Here is a 23,099-nt window from a genome sequence, read left to right as displayed (position 1 = left end):
GGGGTTCCAAGAAAGTCTTCGGGTCTAAGTAAAGCCCAAGGTAGCGGGCAACGTTCACTACTAGTAGAGGTGTTTAGGTTATAGAAGACTGGAGGAAGAGTAATGCGACGAAGAGTGAAGGTGATGTTTTGAGACTTGCTTTCATTAAGTTTAATAGCCCATCTCTTGAACCACTGTTCTAATGAACTCCTCAAACGTCTGCTTTCAAGGCTATTTAAAATTAAACATTCTATTTTTTCTGTTTAAATTTAAAGACTACACATTAATGACCTTGAGTGGGTGCTTCGCACGATAGACGGAGGTGAGGAGTGAGGAAAGGTCATTAAAAACAAAAAGAAAAAAAGACTTTTAAAAATGCCGAATTTTAACGGTCTTGCAAGGACGATCAAAAGGAGACGATTATGTTCATGTGATGTGGATATAGTAATTTCCTTAAACTATCGATAAATCGAATCATTCGCACGACTTTCTTCCTGTCTTTGAGTGACGGCCATTTTGGGTAGGCGCACAATATTCACCTATTTTAAATATACCGGAAGTTTTAAATACTGTAGAATAAAAGTTTTAGTCCCTGCCTGCAGTTTCCAGATTAGGATTAAAATCGTTTCTATTGCGTCACTTCCGATCTTGCCAGTTTCTCCGAATTACTAATTTTGCAACTACTTTAATCTAGTTCAATAATCTATTATGCGAGTAATAAAACTGTATATTGAAGTAAAAATTACGCACTACAGAAAAAGCTTTAATAATCACAATTTCCGGTGCTCTAAAATTAATTAGTAAAATGCTAAATTGTAATTAATCTAAATCGTTACAATCAACAATCGCAAGAAAATCGATGCAGAGAACCGACGACACCGTTCATTGAGCTAGTTATCGTCCTAAATAAATGTACCTTCCTGTGAAGTAAATACCGAAATTTTTTTACTTTTTTTTAATGATATAAAAAACCCTAACTGTATCGATGATTACGACATCGATTGTTTAATATCAAATTACTTACTGATCAAATTACTTAAACGATGTTTTTAGAGATAATGAGAAAACAAATTGCCAAAATATTTATTAATTATTTTTTCTCTAGTTCTATAAAAAAGTTACGCTGAATTCGCTGATAAAATTACAACGAACAAACAAAAATTAAAATTAGTAATTAAGAAGGTGTGTAGTGATAAGAAAAAAGTAGATAAGAAAAGGATTACTAATCATGATCAATCAATGTATCATTTTTTATCAAAACTGAACACTGATAATGTTGATAAGGATTGGTCAAAAAAATATGAACGCATTATTTGGTAGTTATTACGTTACTACAACTATTTGTAACTTTACCTTTTCCTTACAATCGTGAAATGAATCATGAAGGAGTAAAAAGGGGACATCTCCCCATGGAGAAAGGGATTGGCAACATAATAGCGGGACTGCCCGTTGCAAATGGATACTCTGGATTCGAGACTAGCAGGGTTTTTTGTTTTGTCCGAGACTTTGGATGGACAGACTTATCCATGAAGGGAAGCTTTTAGTAGCTTAGTAGCTTGAGGACCTGGGAAAAGCTCCTCAGTCTATTGGAGTTTGGCTAGGGGCTTAGGTCGCCCTGCTATATAGAATAATATCCGTAGCCCACGTGAGCGAATAGCTGCCTAGGTGTCTTTAAATTCCTTGAAATGATTCAGGAAATCCGTGAAGGGCCTCCTCCAACAAGCGAGGCGGTCTTCACCTACAGAAAATTCTGGTCAAGATTGGCAAGAAGCCTTGAGGATATCCAAGAACTTAGGATATCTCTCAGAAAACGGTTCCTACGATATTATTCTAATCTTTGTACAGTGATTACGAACACATAAACCAACAGCTTTGTCCGGAAAACCAATTAAGGGTAATTCTGTGCGTACGTAGGGTAGATAAGGTTTTAAATATATGACTCGAGACCTGCAAGCTAATATGCAGTACCACAAGGGTTCGATTCCCGGTCTTGGCCTTGGATTTTATTTAATGGTTAATATGAGAAATTTATAGTAAAGTACATGTGTTAAGTGGTTATAGGCTAGACCCGCAAAGCTAAGATGTATTGTTGGTTTAGTTCGATTCCCCAGGTGTATGCCTTGGATGTTATTTAATGGTTAATATGAGAAATTTATAGTAAAGTATGTTAGGCGGTAATAGGCTAGACCCGCAAAGCTAAGATGTATTGTTGGCTTAGTGGGTTCGATTCCCCCGGTCTAGGTCTTGGATTCTATTTAATGGTTAATATGAGAAATTTATAGTAAAGTATGTTAGGCGGTAATAGGCTAGACCCGCAAAGCTAAGATGTATTGTTGGTTTAGTGGGTTCGATTCCCCCGGTCTAGGTCTTGGATTCTATTTAATGGTTAATATGAGAAATTTATAGTAAAGTATGTTAGGCGGTTATAGGCTAGACCCGTAAAGCTAAGATGTATTGTTGGTTTAGTGGGTTCGATTCCCTGTGTCTAGACCTTGGATTTTATTTAATGGTTAATATGAGGAATATATAGTAAAGTATGCTTTGCTAGTCGCCTCCGTCCGCGACACCTACTTTGGTAGTTGGACGTTAAGCCCCGCCTGAAAAAATAGGGAATTACTACTACTATTTGACGTTGGACGTTCAAACGTCCAGCGTTTGAAGTGGCTGTTCCTCTGTCAACCGCCGGCCAGTATTTTTTTTGGGCTTCATTCCTCTTTCCATAGTTATCCAATCTCTTAAAGACCATCTTATATTTTCCAACTTCTTCAAGTTCCAAATCCTCGATCCATTCTCGTAATACTAGATCTCGTTCCTCTGATATCTATATTTCCTCACTCCGTACTTCATCCTTCGACAAATCATTCCTGATACGTGCTACCTCTTTCTGGAACTCCTTACCTTCATCTGTACCGCCACGTTCCTGCCCTCTCACATCTTTAAATCCCTTCTGTTCAGTTACCTCCTTTCTACCCAGCTTCCACTGAAATTATAATTGTATTCATTTATTTCCTTAATTTTAATTTTTCTAAATAATCGCTTATTTTTTGTAAATAAATATCTAAAATACAGGCGGAACCAATAGGGCCTCCAACTGAACATGTATTTATTCTTAGGGGACAATACTCCCAGAATAATTAATTTATTTTCTATCCTATTCTACATTTGTGAGTTAGAAGCGGAAGTAGTGTGAGTCTTCACAGCCGGTTTCTTTAAAATCTAAACTTTAGGTCCAAAAAAAGATTTTAAATTTAAATTAAAAAAAATAAAATAAAAATAATTCACCAAAATTAATGTGAGAAGAAAAGCAACAAATCTATGACGTAACAAATTGAGACATTATTAGCTCGGCATTTGTGACGTATTCTTGGCGGTCAGCCGAGTTTGTGTTTCACTTCTTTTCGCTCACTTGTTGTGGGTAAAGTGGGGGGGGAGGAATTACGGTTTAAATAGAGATTTTTCTCACGTCAAGTTGTTAGTTTACAAAAAAAAATAAAAAAAAATAGATGAGTTATTCTGCTTAGTTGACGTATAGCCAATCTCGAGACAGGAAATGAGTCGAGACTAGCAGAAAGATAACCAAAGCCTAATCTATCTTCTCTCGTTAATAAATTATTTATTTATTTATTTTTTCTGTTTCATATTTTTTTTACACGTGAGATTCCTTTTGAGAGTTGATTAAAATGATCCATTTGTCATTTACGACCATTTTATTTTTTTTGGGTGAAGATTTATTTCTAGACAGTTTAGACATGGTTGCAGACGGATTGGAGGCTGTAAGGGAGAAAAAAAATATTAGGGGAACACTCGCAAGACATTTCCTTATTACTATTTTCAAGGTCAATCACTAATTTTATCCTAAAACTTCTAAACAGTTCAGCCACACAATTTAATTCTGAAATCCGACAATCAACAGTTTGTTAAACCGTTACATTATTACTGAAACCTAATTGGTAGTTGTACGTATCGCCTGTCTGAAAAAATAGGCAATTAATTTACTGTACTCAATAGTTTTAATGAAGTACAAAAGGGCTAACGCCGCCAGAGTTCGGTAACAAAATAACAAAGAAATACTTGATAAATTGTATGAATATAATCTAGCGGAAATAGAAGCAATACCCAGATACATAACTTTACAACTTCTAAGATGTACTATAAGTGAAAATTACAAAGAAAAGTTTTAAAATCAATTAGTAATATAAGTTGAAATTAAAAAATTAATATTTTTAAAATCAATGAAATTCTTTAATTAGGCTGTACCTGTACATTTCTGCAAATATCCTGATTTGGAAAGGTATTCTGATTTGAATGTTGTTTGCGTGTTTGACAGGCGGAGACATGAGTGGAGGAACAACGGCCGGCGGATGGTGGGAAGGGACAACAGCTCGCCGCGAAGGACTGCGGCTAGCGTTGAACAGAAGTATGTCCGAGCCGGGCCCACCGAAACGTTGCAAACTGGAGACAACCAGCCTGCCGGCTAGTCCTTGCGTGGAATCAGCCACCATACAGCGGGCCATGATATTGGCCAGTTTGCGTCGTATCACGCCGGATCTGCTGGCTGAACGTATGTCGTCGTCCGTTATACCGCCGCTCGTGTTAGACCTAAGGCCGTTCATCGCTTTCAACGTCTCCCATATACGTGGTTCGGTCAATATAGCCTGCTCGGACAGAATTAGCCGACGTCGGCTGGAACAAGGCAAAGCATGTCTAGCGGATTTGGCCACCACCAGATTGGGCAAGGAAATGCTGCGCAAGAGAACTTACAAGGAGGTGATCGTTTACGATGAGAATACCACGGATATGGATCGGGTGTCCAACAATCATCCGCTCTTCTTGGTGATCACCAGCCTTGTTGAGGATCAAAGAGAACCAGTCCTACTTTTAGGTATGTACCAATTTTTGACTCTACATTGTTTGGCTTTTAGGACAGCCGAGCTTTTTATTGTAGCTGTTTATAAACTTGTGACTTTTTAGGTCTTAAGAATAAATCTAAAATATCTAATTTCATTAGTTATCAAGAGAGCTTAAATATGTTAGATATTATCGGAGGGCGGGGATTAACAAGACTGCGAGGTGAAGGTAACTTCTTAGGACTGACGCTTCTCCTAGCTTCTGCTTGGAGCTTACGACTATTAGACAATGGCTGCTCCGCAATCGAACACAAAGTGAGAGGCCGTTTCCTCCTCATCCTGACACAATCTGCACAACGGTTCCGAGCTAATTAGCCCCCACCTTTTACAGATGACTATGCCCTATGTGTACGATACTGTGTAAATGTATTAGAGGTGTAACAGTATAAGTTGCACTTGTTCATGTTGTTTGGCTGGGATACCCGCAGGTGCCCTGAAGAAGTGGTTTATCCACTTCCCCCTATGGGGAGATTTCTGGGTTAATACAAGGAGGTGTTGAAGAAAGATTAAAACCCTCTCTTCTAGAAACTTTCCTGGAGTCCTGGAGCTTTCTCAGATATCTTGATTTAGAGGGGATGCTACAGAGATGCTGGTCTCATCTCACTATAGAGGAGGCCTTCGCTATAGGTTGGTTGCAGTGCGTTGCAACACGTATATTCTTTAAAGATTATCAAATACGTTGGGCGGATGCTGAAGAAAAAAGTCTCCAAAAGTGATCTTCAATTAATTGTAATCTCTAAAGAATTTAATTAGAGCTTTGTGCTTAAACTAGTGATCAAGTCGTGCGCTAGACTAGAGCTCCTTAGCTGAACAGAATTTGGTTCAGTGACCCGGTGATATGGTGCACAAAAAAATCAGACTACTTTGTCTGAAAGATTCAACCAAAAGTACTGTTTTTCAGCATAGTTTGGATGGAAAGCGCTCTAAGTTGGAACAGAACAAGAATTTATGTACTTGAAAATATTAAGTTAAGTAATGGTTGGATAATTGGCTAGAATGCGCTGCTGGTGCCAGAGTAGGAGAAAGTTGTAAGTCATATGTCTTGTAACCTTGATAGTGGCCCGCACAATGTGTATGTACGATATGTGCTGTATTTATGAAGATGACTGAACAGTCAGTCTATGGTGTGGTACCTGATAGAATGTACAGTGCAGTACTGTCTATTTACCCGACAATAAATTGTCTAAATTGAACTATTATTTTAAACGATAGCTGTAAAAAAAAAATTGCTACATATTACTTCTTTTATTTTGCATGTTTCAACAGGCAGAATTGCGTTCGTGTCAAATTTTAGTTACCACATTGTCATAATGGAATAAATCCATTTTGGATCATCTGAGCTCAAAAAAAAAAAAGAGAGGTCTACGCAAATTGGTCTTTCTCTGTCAAGTGCAGTGCTTCCCAACCTTTTTCTGGTCCATGGCAGATTAGTCAGAATACCAAACAGTAAGCGGCACACTGGAACTAAAATGCTCCCATTTCATTTTTGAAAATGACGTATTATGCTCTCAACTAGTGCTGTACAATAACAACACTATTACAATCCTACAAAAATACCAAGTTTTCGTGGCAGGCTGTAAACATTAATAGCAAACCCAATCATTACCGTTCTCTGTCAATACAATTAACTACATGTTGTACACAGTAGCAATGAATCTTATGACAAAGAAATTCTTTATTCTAATTATGCCATCAAGAAGTGCCTGTAATTCATGTAAAATTGTAAAATCCCTATCTACAAAGAAGGTGATTAAAAGCACCTCTAAATGAGATTAAAGTTACCAAAAACTAAACAGTCCATAAAGAAGAACGAAAGCTATGACATATTTTACTAAATCTCCATCTTGAATCCTCTTGAAGCAAGTTAACTCCAGTCTTCCAATGGTCAAGCTAGATAATTGGCAAAACCGCATTGCTTTAATTTTTATTACTGTTCATCAATTTTGTTGACTAAATCATAGTTTCAATAGGATGAAAAATTAATGCCAGTTTCAGTCATTATAAACTTTATTATGCCGAGCTTTCGACCTAGGGACTAGGTCACATCTTCAGGGCTAATACTGTACTACATCTTTAGAGGGTTGGTGTGCTGTTCATGGACTGGGGTTTCAACCATCTCTTCAATCTAAAATACTTCGAACTATAAGTAAACGCTCCACTTTACGAGGGTCGTTTGAAAAGTCCGTGCAAAAATAAAAACTACTTAATTTTTTGGGGTAAACCTTTTTTATTTTTCAACATAGTCTCCTTTTAGGCTTATACACTTCGTCCAACGCTGCTCTAGTTTGTTGATCCCTTCCGAATAATAGGATTTGTCCAAGTCTGAAAAATAGCCATTCGTTTCTGCAATCACCTCCTCGTTTGAATAAAATATTTTTCCCGCCAGCCATTTCTTCATATTGGGGAACAAATAGTAGTCCGAGGGAGCCAAGTCTGGAGAATAGGGGGGATGTGAAACGAGTTGGAACCCTATTTCCATTAATTTTGCGACCAAAACTGCTGAGGTGTGAGCTGGTGCGTTGTCGTGATGGAAAAGGACTTTTTTGTGGGCCAATCGTGGGCGTTTTTCTTGCAGCTCGGTTTTCAAACGGTCCAATAACGATGAACAATATGCACCTATAATAGTTTTACCCTTTTCCAGATAGTCGATGAGGATTATTCCTTGAGAATCCCAAAAGACAGTCGCCATAATCTTTCCGGCCGAAGGAACGGTCTTCGCCCATATGGCCACTCCGAAAATTTTGAAACCACTTATAAACTGTTCTAATCGAAGGTGCAGAGTCACCATAATGTTTATCAAGCTTCTCTTTAGTCTCCTGAGGCGTTTTGCCTTTTATAAAGTAGTGTTTAATCAACACACGAAATTCTTTTTCGTCCATTTTTTGAAAATCACTCGACTTCCTCGATTCAAACGAATGCCAAACACAAAGAAATAGACCGATCTGGCTGAAACTTGGTGTGTGTTCTTCCAAGAGATGCTACTAACTAAACATAACCTCGATACGCGCCAGTAGTGCTATCTCTCTGACTTTGCACGGACTTTTCAAACGACCCTCGTATGTCTCCAACCTGGACTATACACTCTAACCTTAACATTCCTTTTATCACCACCACAAGTCGCTGAAAACACGATACAGAAAACTCCATCTCATATAAATCCTCTTGCTCAAAATCTCTGCTTTTAGAACTCTTCCTGACAACCCCGGACAAGACTATCTTAAAAGAGACAGTGTGACCTCGTGATCTCCTCTCCAGTGAAGAGAGTGTGACTAACCAACTAATATTTGGGAGTGTTACCACTGCGGTAACTTCTCCACTCCTAACCTTATCATTTGTTACTCAGTTATCACTGTTACTTTTAGCGCTAACGCGCTGATTGTAGCGCTAAATAATCGCAAAAAAATAAATAATAATAATTAATTTTAATGCAATGCCATTATAATTTTACATTTTTTGCCACGGCACACTTCTACCATAACCGTGGTGTAGAGGATGACTTAAAAACGGCTTTAAATCGTCCGGAAGTTCAAGTGCCATCTAAATTACTGGATTAGTTTTTCCAATTTTCTTAGATTGTTCCTAAAAAAGAATTCCTTTGATATTCTTTTCTAGTTGTAACACTAATTGATTTAATTGTAGCTTCTACGTATTTGAACAAATTTTTAAATTTAATATGCTCCATATGGACATACGGAGCAGAAGTGTGGGGCTCAACCAAACCCTCTAACTCCAAACGCCTACAGACATTACAATCTAAAATCCTAAGGAAAATCCTGAATGCTCCATATTACATTTCTAACCTTACCATACAAACACTGGACCTACACATCCCTTTTGTCACTGACCTAATAAAGTCTCGCTACCGCAACTTTCACAGCCCCCTAGCTCTCTCCATCCTAATCCTCTTGTCCAGCAACTCTCCTCTCCTCACCTTCCAGACAATCCTCCTCGTCGCTTGAAGCGAAAATGGCCTAGAGATCTGTTGTGATTAAATCATTGTGAAAGAGTTTCACCAGTGGGTGATTGCTCTAACCATGTCATTACAAGAGAACTGAACCAGTAAGATCAAATTTACTTGATGCAACAATTGTTGCAGTTGTACGAGGGTCGTTTGAAAAGTCCGTGCAAAGTCAAAGAGATAGCACCACTGGCGCGTATCGAGGTTATGTTTAGTTAGTAGCATCTCTTGGAAGAACACACACCAAGTTTCAGCCAGATCGGTCTATTTCTTTGTGTTTGGCATTCGTTTGAATCGAGGAAGTCGAGTGATTTTCAAAAAATGGACGAAAAAGAATTTCGTGTGTTGATTAAACACTACTTTATGAAAGGCAAAACGCCTCAGGAGACTAAAGAGAAGCTTGATAAACATTATGGTGACTCTGCACCTTCGATTAGAACAGTTTATAAGTGGTTTCAAAATTTTCGGAGTGGCCATATGGGCACAAGTGGCGCTGAACGTTCTGGACGCCCTGTTGAGGTTACTACTCCAGAAATCATTGATAAAATCCATGATATGGTGATGGATGACAGAAGAGTGAAGGTGCGTGAAATTGCTAGTGCTGTGGGCATCTCGAATGAACGGGTACATAATATTTTGCATCAACATTTGGACATGACAAAGCTATCCGCAAGATGGGTGCCGCGATTGCTCACGCTTGACCAAAAACGAAATCGTGTGAAGTGTTGCAAGGACGGTTTGCAGCTGTTCCAGAAGAATCCGCAGGACTTTAAGCGTCGTTTCGTCACTGTGGATGAAACATGGATACATCACTACACTCCTGAGACCAAAGAACAATCTAAACAATTGGTTACCAAGGGGGAATCTGCGCCAAAAAAGGCGAAGACCGTTCCTTCGGCCGGAAAGATTATGGCGACGTGTCTTTTGGAATTCGCAAGGAATAATCCTCATCGACTATCTGGAAAAGGGTAAAACTATTACAGGTGCAATATTATTCATCGTTATTGGACCGTTTGAAAACCGAGCTGCAAGAAAAACGCCCACGATTGGCCCACAAAAAAAGTCCTTTTCCATCACGACAACGCACTAGCTCACACCTCAGCAGTTGTGGTCGCAAAATTAATGGAAATAGGGTTCCAACTCGTTTCACATCCCCCCCTATTCTCCAGACTTGGCTCCCTCGGACTACTATTTGTTCCCCAATATGAAGAAATGGCTGGCGGGAAAAAGATTTTATTCAAACGAGGAGGTGATTGCAGAAACGAATGGCTATTTTTCAGACTTGGACAAATCCTATTATTCGGAACGGATCAACAAACTAGAGCAGCGTTGGAAGAAGTGTATAAGCCTAAAAGGAGACTATGTTGAAAAATAAAAAAGGTTTACCCCAAAAAATTAAGTAGTTTTTATTTTTGCACGCACTTTTCAAACGACCCTCGTAAATATACAAATAGAGTGAAAATAATAAATATGCTAAGAGAAATCATATTAAAAGTTTAACCGCTCATCTTTTTTAAAAAAGTTTATCACCCAGCCAGTATTTCTTTTCTTGTTCTTTTGTTCCTACTTTTACTACTTATTATTGTTCGCTTCTTCTTCTTGTTCCATCTGATTGTTACTTTCACTTTTGTTGTCTTTTTGAAGACGTTTTCCTTTGTTTACATTAATTGAATAGTGCCAAGTTAAACTATTATCTACTACTGGTTTCTCTTTATTTTATTGTTTATTATTTATTTATTTATTTTTCCTATAAGCACCAACTTTATTTAGTAATTATCAATTATCAATTTACTCAATTGTTACTTTGTATACCCCCACCGCAAAAAAAAGTGTGCAACATTTTGCACTTAAAATTTTTAGAGGCAGCCTCTCTATTCTTGGGCGAAAATCTCTGTGAATAAAATTAATAAATAATAATAATAAAATGAATGCTTTTTGAGGAATATCGAGGTGCGGTCCATCAATAAAAATAACTTTTTTGCTTTATACCAACGTTTCGGTAATTTTTACTATCTTCTTCAGGTGTTCAACAGTTATGATGACATAGCTCTACATTAAACTTCGCAAACTTTTTTATAATACCCTGAAGAAGGTAGTAAAAATTACCGAAACGTTGGTATATAGCAAAAAAAAAATTGTATTTATTGATGACCGCACCTCGATATTCCTCAAAAAATCATCCATCAACAACGGGTCGAAATAAACCAAAAACCGTCATTAAATAAAATGAATATGATTATAATATAGGTTTCGTGTCCCGTAAATTATTCAATTAAGGATTCAAAATTGGCGTAGCCACGTAAGTTTCAATAATTATAAAAAAAATTTATGTATTTTATTATATTTATTTTTTATTTATATATTTACTGATTTTCTGTGTTACAGGATTCTCTAAATTGTTTGTATATTTGTATTTTGTAATGTCCAGGCCCTGAAGAAGACAATATATTTGTCGAATTTCTGCCAATATAATTCAGTTCAGTTCACTAAATCGATTGAAACATGAGGAGACAAGTTGTTTCTTGTTCTTGTAATTACAATAATTCTGAATGACAATTTTCTATCAGCTGATTAGATTTAGCGCCTTTTGAAATTTGATATTCCTTACAGAGGAAGCCACAATTAGGTTTTGATGAAAAGTTGGTAATTGGTTCACCGGATGTACCATTTTAATTGAAATTGTTTGTTAGTTTGTTAGTATTTTCTCAAATATAACTCCTGCGTTTTTTTTCTTCTATCGATAATAAATCGATTAAAGGCACTTCCGCGAAAGAGAGGGTCTTAAAGTATTCCTCTAAAAAAGCCGGGTCGCCAAACTTTTTTGATTATGTAAAGTAGTAGTAAAGTTTAGTAATGGCCTATTTTTTCTGGCGGTCTTTACGTCGAACAACCAAATTAGGAGTCGTGGACGGAGGCGAATAGCAAACGTACTTTACTATTTCTTTTATTAACCATTAAATAAAATCCAAAGCCTAGAGCAGGGGAATCGAACCCACTAAACCAACAATACATCTTAGCTTTGCGGGTCTAGCCTATAACCGCCTAACATATTTTACTATAAATTTCTCATATTAACCATTAAATAAAATACAAGGCCTAGACCAGGGTAATCGAACCCACTAAACCAACAATACATATTAGCTTTGCGGGTCTAGCCTATAACCGCCTAACATACTTTACTATAAATTTCTCATATTAAACATTAAATAAAATCCAAGGCCTAGACCAGGGGAATCGAACCCACTAAACCAACAATACAACTTAGTTTTGCGGGTCTAGTCTATAACCGCCTAACATACTTTACTGTAAATTTCTCACACGACATTAACCATTAAATAAAATCTAAGGCCAAGACCGGGAATTGAACCCAGTACCACAACGCATGTTAGCTTTGCAGGTCTCGTTTTTTGATCATGGACCCCCCTATATAATTTTTCGAAATCTCTATCGACCCCCCATAAAAGTAATTTTCAGTTAATTAAAATAAAACTGTCTATTAGGTACCTACTGTGTTTGTACATTTATTTTATGGTCTTAAATATTTATTAAAGTAATTTTATATTGTGTAACAAATAGTTTTATGAAAAATATCTTAATGTTGAAATACCTTAATATTTATTAAATAATAAGTAATTATAAATAAGTAAAGTAACTACAGGTATTGCTTCTTAATTAATGAGATGGGTGTGCCTGGTGTTTCTTTGCAAGGTTCCGCTATATTGGGTTCGAAATTGTTTTTCCTTTGACCCCCCTGGCTCAGATCGACCCACTACTTTTCTTAAATAGACCCCTAGGGTCTTATATAGACCACTTTGGCATCCTCTGCTCTAGAGTGTCGATTTCTTTGCATTGTACGGCCATCTTGCCGTCTATATATAATTTTATTTAGAACCAATTGTGAGACTGAATTTCCAAATTTGGGGGGAGGGAGATATTTGCTGACAGGAAGTGCCACAAAAATGTTTGGTCTGTGGCCCAGTGTTGCCAATAGGCACAAAAAAATGTTTTTTATTTATGTGTTTTGTAGTAAGTTGGCGTTTAGATTGCTGTTTTGAAATTTAAACTAGTACTTTCCAATTTTTGTGTATTTGTCTCTGATGTTTGTGTCTTTGCATTTACGAAATCATCACATTTTCAATTTCCGATCAATAATTATGGATTACAATTAACTAGAAAAGGCACTAGCAATCATTTATTGCGTACCAGTGAGTACAATATGTCTGGTCCAGCATATGTAATAGTGTTGCCTAGCAATTATAGTAACAATATGGTCTATAGTAACTTGAAGCTCTATTGTTCTCTCTATTAATTTACTATAGATATCTAGACTTATCTCTTTTCTATTCGTACTTCTATGCAGAGTCATATATTGTATAAGCTCACTAAATAACAATGCAGTTTATACAGAACTAATCTTTAAGCAATCTTAATAATTGATACAATAATGATTACCCTTCTGACGGGGATGCTCTCTTTTTAGTTTGGCAATGGAGCCGATTTTAGAGTATGCATTACCCCCGCTCCCCCACAAATCATATTTTGAAACTCTATGAATTAGAATAGAAGGAATATTTTATACAGATTAATCCTTATGTAAAATTTTTTTCAGGATAATTTAAGGGCATTTCCTTGGCGAAGGAATTTAGTGTAAAAGGTTTTTGCTTTCAACTAAACTGTTCCAATTCATTGTAATCTATAGATTCGTCACCTATTAATAAGGATTAAATTCTATTAATAAGGATTAAATTCTATTAATAAGGATTAAATTCTATTAATAAGGATTAAATTCTATTAATAAGGATTAAATTCTATTATTAAGGATTAAATTCTATTAATAAGGATTAAATTCTATTAATAAGGATTAAATTCTATTAATAAGGATTAAATTATATTAATAAGGATTAAATTTTATTATTTTTTTTTATTTTTTTGGCATTGGCTTCCACCATACAGCCAGCATCGTCTAGGTGCTTATCACTAGAATATCACTCACTCTCCATTCTTACTTATAAATACATTCCCTTCACTCATTCATCCCTCCACTATATACAACTATTTACTTACAAACTTACAACTAATGGATGGATCAGTACTCCATATTCCTGCCATCATTATAGCTTAACCGAAATTAAAATCACGTAATCCTTCTCTAATCATTTCCTTGCATTCATTCTATAACTTTTAAATACATTCATATTTCAATGCTAGCTCTGCTATAGACTTAAGCACATTGATGTTGGTGGAGAATATTATGTCTTCGTAACGAAATGGTGCATCTAAATACCTGTATATGTCGTCAAACATTCGTTTCCTTTCTACCACATAACGTGGACATATCATTATTATATGTTCTATTAATTCTATTAATAAGGATTAATATTTAACCAAATTCAAATTTTTGAAGCTAATTTTATGACCGGAAGTGCATTTCACTGAATAGATAGATTTCTAGTAGTTTCTAGTGTTTTTTTAAAATTAATTTTAGAGCGGAAGTAATTAGTTCAGTGGTTAGAGTACTTAGATTTTCTCTTCCTGGGAGCTTCCTACAGCTGATCGTTGCGGTGATGGACAATTATGTCTGTAACGAGAGCACACTGTCCACAGAGGCCAGCAGAAAAAAAAAAAGCTTCAGGCGCTGAAAATCTTAAATGTTAACGTGACTTAAAAAATAAAAAAAGTTGGTCTCTTTTAAAGGTTGTAACGTTTTTAAGCCAACTATTGTAATTTGTAAGAAAATTTCAAATACGTAAAGAGCTGTAAGAAAAAGAACGTTTACAGCTGATTATTCTTGTTCGTTCTACTGTAGTCAGCTGCATCCCACTTTTAGTAGTACAACAATTCGTGATGGCGTGCAAACATTTGTCGTATTAGTGGTCTCTGATTAATTTAGAATGACCGATATATTTAGCGGAAGGCAAAAACGAAAGTGGTTGCCTAAAAGTCTCTTGTTGGTTTTTTCTTGTGCCCCCATTAAAGACACAAACAGACAAACTGAGTGATGTGACCGATATTGTGTCGTCAATTTTTTGTTGTTCCACCCACTATCGATATAGTCGAAAACAATTAGAATGAAGTGGTCGGCTAGAGATAGATGAGGCCATATTAAAGTAGAGACCCCCCCCACTCCTCCAACCGTTTGCTAATAGTTTGTCGGTCGGTTTGACTCATCGCTGTTAAGTGCGATTACAAAAACTATTGCGACTGATTCCGTTTTCATTACTTTCAACTGGCTTCGTTTCCTGCTTGCGTGTGTGACGACGAGTCTTTTTTTGGGGGGGGCTGCAGCGAGAAGGGACTTTCCTCAAGGAGCTTTCCTGTTTAAGGTATGGACTAAGAATCAAATACGCGAAAAAAAAGTTCCAAATTTGACTAATATCGGCCCACCAAATACTTTCTTATAGTTGTTTTTTTTCTGAAACTCGTACCTCTAAAGTGAGCTTATGTAGATTATTCTGAGTCCTTAACCTTTGTAAGGAAAACTGTTTGTGCGTTACTTCAGATTTTTCTTTCTGAGAAAAAAAAAGAAAATTTTATTGAAATATAAGTATGTGTAAATTCAAATAGAATTAATTACAGATACTATAATTGCCGGATGTTAAATTACAATGTTGCCTGAATGTCTAATTACGTTAGCAAATGTTTACCATTAAAGTTGCTTACGTAATGAAATACGTTCCTCTGTATTCCCATAACTGTCTTGCTTATTTTATGTGCACAACTAGATTATGTTAGCGTAACATAATCAAAAATAATAATAGTAATAAAATATAAAATAAATACTATTTCTCTCTCTTAAAGATCATTTTCAAACAAAAAAAACGTCATAAAATATTTTAATTAATACTATTTTACGACCTTCACCTGTTCCAACAAAGAGGTAAATTACCTACACAAATGACGTCATATACATAATTAACATATTTGATTAATAGTCTTCACAATATGTGTGAATGGATTTAAAATAATATTGATTCTGTGTCAATATAATTTGACTCAATAATCTTTATTGATTTATGGTAAATCATTTTTATACACCAAATTATCAGGTGCAAATTATTAATTATTAAGAAGGCGCCATGGTAGCCGAACGGTTAGAGACTAGACCCGCAAAGCTAAGATGTATTGTTGGTTTAGTGGGTTCAATTCCCCTGGTCTATGCCTTGGATTTTATTTAATGGTTAATATGAGAAATTTATAGTAAAGTATGTTAGGCGTTTATAGGCTAGACCCGCAAAGCTAAGATGTATTGTTGGTTTAGTGGGTTCGATTCCCCCGGTCTAGGTCTTGGATTTTATGTAATGGTTAATATGAGAAATTTATAGTAAAGTATGTTAGACGGTTACAGACTAGACCCGCAAAGCTAAGATGTATTGTTGGTTTAGTGGGTTCAATTCCCCCGGTCTATGCCTTGGATTTTATTTAATGGTTAATATGAGAAATTTATAGTAATGTATGTTAGGCGTTTATAGGCTAGACCCGCAAAGCTAAGATGTATTGTTGGTTTAGTGGGTTCGATTCCCCCGGTCTAGGTCTTGGATTTTATGTAATGGTTAATATGAGAAATTTATAGTAAAGTATGTTAGACGGTTACAGACTAGACCCGCAAAGCTAAGATGTATTGTTGGTTTAGTGGGTTCGATTCCCCCTAGTCTAGGGCCTTGGATTTTATTTAATGGTAAATATGAAAAATTTATAGTAAAGTATGTTAGGAGGTTATAGGCTAGACCCGCAAAGCTAAGATGTATTGTTGGTTTAGTGGGTTCAATTCCCCCGGTCTATGCCTTGGATTTTATTTAATGGTTAATATGAGAAATTTATAGTAAAGTATGTTAGGCGTTTATAGGCTAGACCCGCAAAGCTAAGATGTATTGTTGGTTTAGAGGGTTCAATTCCCCTGGTCTATGCCTTGGATTTTATTTAATGGTTAATATGAGAAATTTATAGTAATGTATGTTAGGCGTTTATAGGCTAGACCCGCAAAGCTAAGATGTATTGTTGGTTTAGTGGGTTCAATTCCCCCGGTCTATGCCTTGGATTTTATTTAATGGTTAATATGAGAAATTTATAGTAATGTATGTTAGGCGTTTATAGGCTAGACCCGCAAAGCTAAGATGTATTGTTGGTTTAGTGGGTTCGATTCCCCCGGTCTAGGTCTTGGATTTTATGTAATGGTTAATATGAGAAATTTATAGTAAAGTATGTTAGACGGTTACAGACTAGACCCGCAAAGCTAAGATGTATTGTTGGTTTAGTGGGTTCGATTCCCCCTGGTCTAGGGCCTTGGATTTTATTTAATGGTAAATATGAAAAATTTATAGTAAAGTATGTTAGGCGTTTATAGGCTAGACCCGCAAAGCTAAGATGTATTGTTGGTTTAGTGGGTTCAATTCCCCCGGTCTATGCCTTGGATTTTATTTAATGGTTAATATGAGAAATTTATAGTAATGTATGTTAGGCGTTTATAGGCTAGACCCGCAAAGCTAAGATGTATTGTTGGTTTAGTGGGTTCGATTCCCCCGGTCTAGGTCTTGGATTTTATGTAATGGTTAATATGAGAAATTTATAGTAAAGTATGTTAGACGGTTACAGACTAGACCCGCAAAGCTAAGATGTATTGTTGGTTTAGTGGGTTCAATTCCCCTGGTCTAGGGCCTTGGATTTTATTTAATGGTAAATATGAGAAATTTATAGTAAAGTATGTTAGGAGGTTATAGGCTAGACCCGCAAAGCTAAGATGTATTGTTGGTTTAGTGGGTTCAATTCCCCCGGTCTAGGCTGTGGATTTTATTTAATGGTTAATATGAGAAATTTATAGTAAAGTATTGTTAGCTAGTCGCTAGTAAGAGGAAGTCTTGTGTTCACAGTTGATTTTGAAAATTATTTAAAATAATTTCACTATCTAATGGTAAACATTGTAAAAGTTTCAAGCTCTTAACTTAATCTCAAGCAGTGCATGCAGTGAGAGGGGGGATTTCAAACGTAATCTCTAGTCGGTGTAGTTTTATGTAACCAAACGGAAGTGACGGGGTTAATCTGTTACATTGACTTTTTCCTGTTTTCATTTTTTCTGCACTTTGTAAATATTTCCGTCTTGTTTTTTTTTTTTTTTTTTAAAGTAATAACATTTGATTGGCCAATAATAATAAAACTTAATGACAAATATCCCGTTTCCTTAAAGGCTGACAGCAAGATTTATGAGTCATACTTATAGAATTTACTATTTAGTATTTAGTGTATTATTTATTTGACTAAATATAGCCGTAATTTATTTATTTTAGTTTTAATTTGAAATTAAGTTGGTACAGCGGTGATTTTGTTTGGTTTTTACCGTCTCTTTTCGTACATTTCCGCCCAAAATACAATTTTTAATGTATTGTACGGTTCTTCCTGTTCTTTAATATTTGCTCTACCGTGGTTAAGATTGCCATTTGAAAAACATTAATTTTCCCAATTTTTTAAAGATCTATACAGGGTGTATACGGAGGAGTGGTCGAAACTTGGGAGGCGATTCAGCAGCTCAAATGCAACAAAAAATATTCTCTTCACTTTGGCCCGATTCTCAATAGTGTCCAAGATATTTGCATTTTTAACTTTTCCGACCATACTCCCGTTTTTCGCCATAAAAACGGCCGTACCGTTTCTATCCTTTATCCTACAACAAATCTGCTTATTCCAAACGAAAGAGCATTAAATTTCCTATAAATCTGCTCAGTGCCGAGCCTCAAAACGTTTCTTATAACAATGAAATTTTTACTTTGATGTCTAAAAAATTCATTCTCGATGATTTCTGGTAAAATTTTCAACTGCATTTTTTCAATGATTAATGAATCTAGGAGTCACATAATTTCAAAAAAAGTTGAGCATTTATTGAGCTTCAAGATCGTATGGATTTTTTTGGTTTTTAATAAAACCCTACCCCGAACAGAGGGGTGTAATTTCAGAAAAGTGGGATTTTGCGAACTGACTTTTCATTACTAATTTTCTCAAATGTCAATTTTTGGAGAAGGAACAAAAAGAAAAGTAACCATTTTAGTTTTTAACAATTATTATTTAATAATACGGAAGTTAAAAATAAAGTAGCCATAAAACGCAGTAGTTGACTACAATTGTTGGTGCAACTTATTTTAATGACATACCTAATGGAGGTTTTTTTGATCAAAGTTAATTAATAATAATTCAAAAATAAAATGGTTACATTCTTTTTGTTCCTTCTCCAAAAATCGATTAGTTTTGAATTATTATTAATTAACTTTGATGAAAAAAAAACGCCCATTACGTCGTTAAAATATGTTGCACAAACAATTGTAGTCAAGAAACTAAAAATTTGCCACAATTCTTTCCCACTTCCTTGTTTGAATAGTTCGAACGATTTTTGTAGCAATTTTAACTAGGCACCTGCCTATTGTACTTTTTCACTTCTGTGTTTTATTGCTACCTTATTTTTTACTTCTGTTTTATAAAATAATAATTGTTATAAACTAAAATGGTAAAAATTGATATTTGAGTAAATTAGTAATGAAAAGTCAGTTCGCAAAATCCCACTTTTCTGCATTTACACCACTCTGTTCGGGGTAGGGTTTTATTAAAAACCAAAAAAATCCATACGATCTTGAAGCTCAATAAATGCGCAACTTTTTCTGAAACTATGTGACTCCTTGATTCATTAATAATTGAAAAAATGCAGTTGAAAATTTTAACAGAAATCATCGAGAACGAATTTTTTAGACATTAAAGTAAAAATTGCATTGTTATAAGAAACGTTTTGAGGCTCTGTACCAAGCACATATATAGGAAATTTAATGCTCTTTCGTTTGGAATAAGCAGATTTGTTGTAGGATAAAGGATAGAAACGGTACGGCCGTTTTTATGGCGAAAAACGGGAGTATGGTCGGAAAAGTTAAAAATGCAAATATCTTGGACACTATTGAGAATCGGGCCAAAGTGAAGAGAATATTTTTTGTTGCATTTGAGCTGCTGAATCACCTTCCCAAGTTTCGACCACTCCTCCGTGTACACCCTGTATAGATCTTAAGAAAATCCTTCAACTAAATTGATTGAAAGAAAAAGTTTTTGAAGACCCAGCCAAGACTTTAAAGGGCCACTCTTGGATGATACAAAATTTGAAGGGCTCGCCTTTGCCCTTCGAACTGTGGCCATTCATCCCTCTTTCACTTGATCTACAAAAAGCCTATTTTATTTGAACATTCGTTTTCTACTTGGAATTTTCCTTAAGAGAACCGACACTTTTTCGAGCTCAAGGCACCTTAAAAGGATGGATTTCCGGTGTAAAATTCTATAATCTTAGCGTTTCCTTGTACTCGACACTATGTGTTACTCGACTGTACCTTAAACTTGAGCGCTACGTCATGGAAAGATGTAGTCCAGCACTGTGGACCTAACCATATCTTAAACGATTAATTACTCGCTTGGTAGCACTGTTTAGTATTTATCTGATCTTCAAGAACATAATCGCAGAGAAGGGTCTTTGAAGTTCTAGTAGCAGCGAATGGATGAATTCCCATTGGAAGGTACACAGAGTGGAGTAATTAAATGTGAGGACCACAACCTTTTGGAAATCTTTATCCTTCCTCGTCCATGAACTTGTTAGACCAGGGGTCCCCAAACTTTTTACACAGGGGGCCAGTTCACTGTCCCTCAGATCGTTGGAGGGCCGGACTATAAAAAATACTATGAACTATGCGCACTGCAAATATCTTATTTTAAAGTAAAATAACAAAACGGGAACAAATAAAATATTTAAAATAAAGAAGAAGCTAATTTAAATCAACAAACTGTCCAGTATTTCAATGGAAACTATGGGCCTGCTTTTTGGCTAATGAGATTGTCTACGTCCGGTTTAGTTATAGCGCTATGACTTTCTTCCTACTTCTGCTACTATTTCATACTGCTGCCGGAGCCGTGGCGCGTGCGTACCGTGTCACCGGAAGTAGTACTGTACGTGAGCGACGCCGCCACATACCACCAATGAAAGAAGTACTCTTCCGGAAGTGTTGCGGGGGCCGGATAAGTGGCCTCAAGGGGCCGTAGTTTGGGGGACCTCTGTTTTAGACCCTTTCACTCACTTTAGGGTTAAAAATTCCCCTTAATTTAGGAATCTTCCCGAAACAAAACAATTGCTTGACTTCCTTCCACTCTTTCTTCATTCTAATCTACCAAATCTTCCCGCATGGCCGTTTACCGCCACATAAAGTGGCCAAAGATGTCCAAAAATTAATAAAACAACGAGCAATCGATTTTTTTTTCTTTGTTTTTTTGCTGTACGTAATAAAATCGAAACAATAAATCGAACTGTTACTATTTATTACGGTTGAATTCTGTCAGTCCGACCTAAAAAAAGAAAAAAACTGCGCTCGATATCCGCCAGAGTATTAACAGAGAGACCTGCCTTGTGACCCCGGTCGTTGTAGGTCGTTAGCCTCCGGGCTCTAGGTAGCCGCTCCTCTAGGTTATAAACTACCGGGCACTCACGGCACATTGAAGTACTTAGGAAAAATAATTGACTGGTATTGAACAATCATGGTGTGACCATACCAATTTTACTTGTACCCTTTTTTAAAATTATATTTTCTTAATTTTCCGAATTAAGATAATTTAAGAAAAAAAATTAATGTGAATCCTCTCATGATTTTCCCCTTACCGCGCACAACTTATCTATTTATTTATTTATTTTCTTGAAACATAGAATTCGTACTAAAAGAGGAAAAGCAAAAAGGAAGTGACGTCTTAGATCTTCCTGTTTCAAATTAATACGTTAGGCCTAATTTATTTTATGTTCCAAAATTTGGCTAGCACGCATCCCCAGACTTGAAACCAAATTCTAAACACTAGCTCCTACTTCCGTGACACCATGTGTGATAGTCACGGAAAATAAGTGATAAGAAATCTTGGGCCTAGCGCAGGGTGTATACGTACTCTTGCTTCTCATTTGCAGGCAACTTCCGTTATACGTACTTCCCTCGCGGCAGTTCTTCAATTTCGTCATACACTAAGGATTTGTACCGACTAGAGAACTGTGAATGACCACTACTTTACATATGGCCTTCTCAAAAAAACACGGAACGACCTTTAGCATTAAAGAGTTTTGTAAAACTTAAATGGCCACAGCTGTTTTGCAAGTTTTATATATATATATTATTTTCCTTTAGACCAGTGTTACCAAATACTAAAAGATTATGTCAGCACTGAAGTGCCAGCATTCTCTAGTAAATTGAACTATAATTACGAACTATTTACGTAATTGTACTTCTTTCACTATTAGATGGCTCTTTTTCATTAGTGATTCACGATCCAAAAATCTGTGTTATTAATATGATATTTTGTTTGTTTGAACATTTATATTTTATAAGAAAAAATTTATTATTAACATCAGTTGTAAGAAAATGAACAATTTACTAAATAAATAGTTTTTCACGATATTTATTAAAATTCTAAAGAAAGTAAAGAAGAATTTAGTGCTAGAACCCCCCCTTCTTTTTTGGGGGGCTTCTCCTTCCTGTAAAGTCGTTTTACTGATCAAAAAGGCTTTGCATCGTGGATTGCCTATTATAACAGGAAGCCTTTTGCACTTTCTTCAAAGCCATTCATTTTTCTCCGTGTTTTAAGCACTTTATTCAATTATTTCAACTTTTTTTTTTCTATTACAGGTAAGTCGCTGTAATTAATCTAATTTAAGGACGCCCGCTGTGTAAGTAGTTTTATTAGTTTTACTTCCTGTTTCGTATTTTATTTGAAATTCAGGACACGATCTAATGCCCGAACTAATCTAACCAAATCAAACTGATCTTCGTTAAAGTTTTGATTAAGCCCGCAGTGCTGGAGAATATCGCTTATTTTATCGGTCATATACACGTTGATCTCAATTTCTGATCGATTTTGTATGTTCATCGATTATTAATTGATTAATCTGTTTGCTCAGATCTGTTTGCATTGAACTCAACTAAAGAAAAACGAAATAGTTTGGACGGAAACTTAGTTTTCTCTATACAACTGTACTTCATGTGGGCATGCATGGGCGGCCTTCCTGTGATGACTGTGGTAAAAGACTTCCTTTCCTGGATTGACGTCAGGCATTCAAAAGAACAGCCAACGATGTCTCAGTCGTCTTGGCAGAGCTTCTTGGCAAGAGTGGGATTTGGGAACCCTTGGGGATAAGTGGATTTGGAATGAAATTTCAGGAATTTGGGTTTGGCGGAAACTAAGGATTCCTGTATGTAGGATTTGGAATTGTAAGGATT

The 23,099-nt window shown here is 36.0% G+C and overlaps 1 protein-coding gene across 9 annotated transcripts in view; it reads left to right on the top strand.

Moving 5' to 3' along the window:
- The window catches only part of puc (dual specificity phosphatase puckered), a 267,275-nt gene that overhangs the window by 114,363 nt on the left and 129,813 nt on the right, over positions 1–23,099 (top strand). For 8 of the 9 annotated variants that reach the window (XM_074124216.1, XM_074124215.1, XM_074124214.1 and 5 more), the window contains one exon: positions 4,307–4,861. In XM_074124216.1, coding sequence (XP_073980317.1) covers positions 4,315–4,861 — 547 coding nt within the window. In that variant the 5' untranslated portion in view covers positions 4,307–4,314. Of the gene's footprint in view, positions 1–95; positions 121–4,306; positions 4,862–23,099 lie in introns of those variants that run through there. The other variant, XM_074124217.1, reaches the window with a different exon arrangement.

Source organism: Rhodnius prolixus, unplaced genomic scaffold (assembly GCF_049639745.1).
Source record: "Rhodnius prolixus isolate KJV_2025 unplaced genomic scaffold, Rpr scaffold_3, whole genome shotgun sequence".
Lineage (NCBI taxonomy): Eukaryota > Metazoa > Arthropoda > Insecta > Hemiptera > Reduviidae > Rhodnius > Rhodnius prolixus.
The sequence above is the reverse complement of the archived record's forward strand: the minus strand, read 5'-3'. Positions and strand labels throughout refer to the sequence as shown.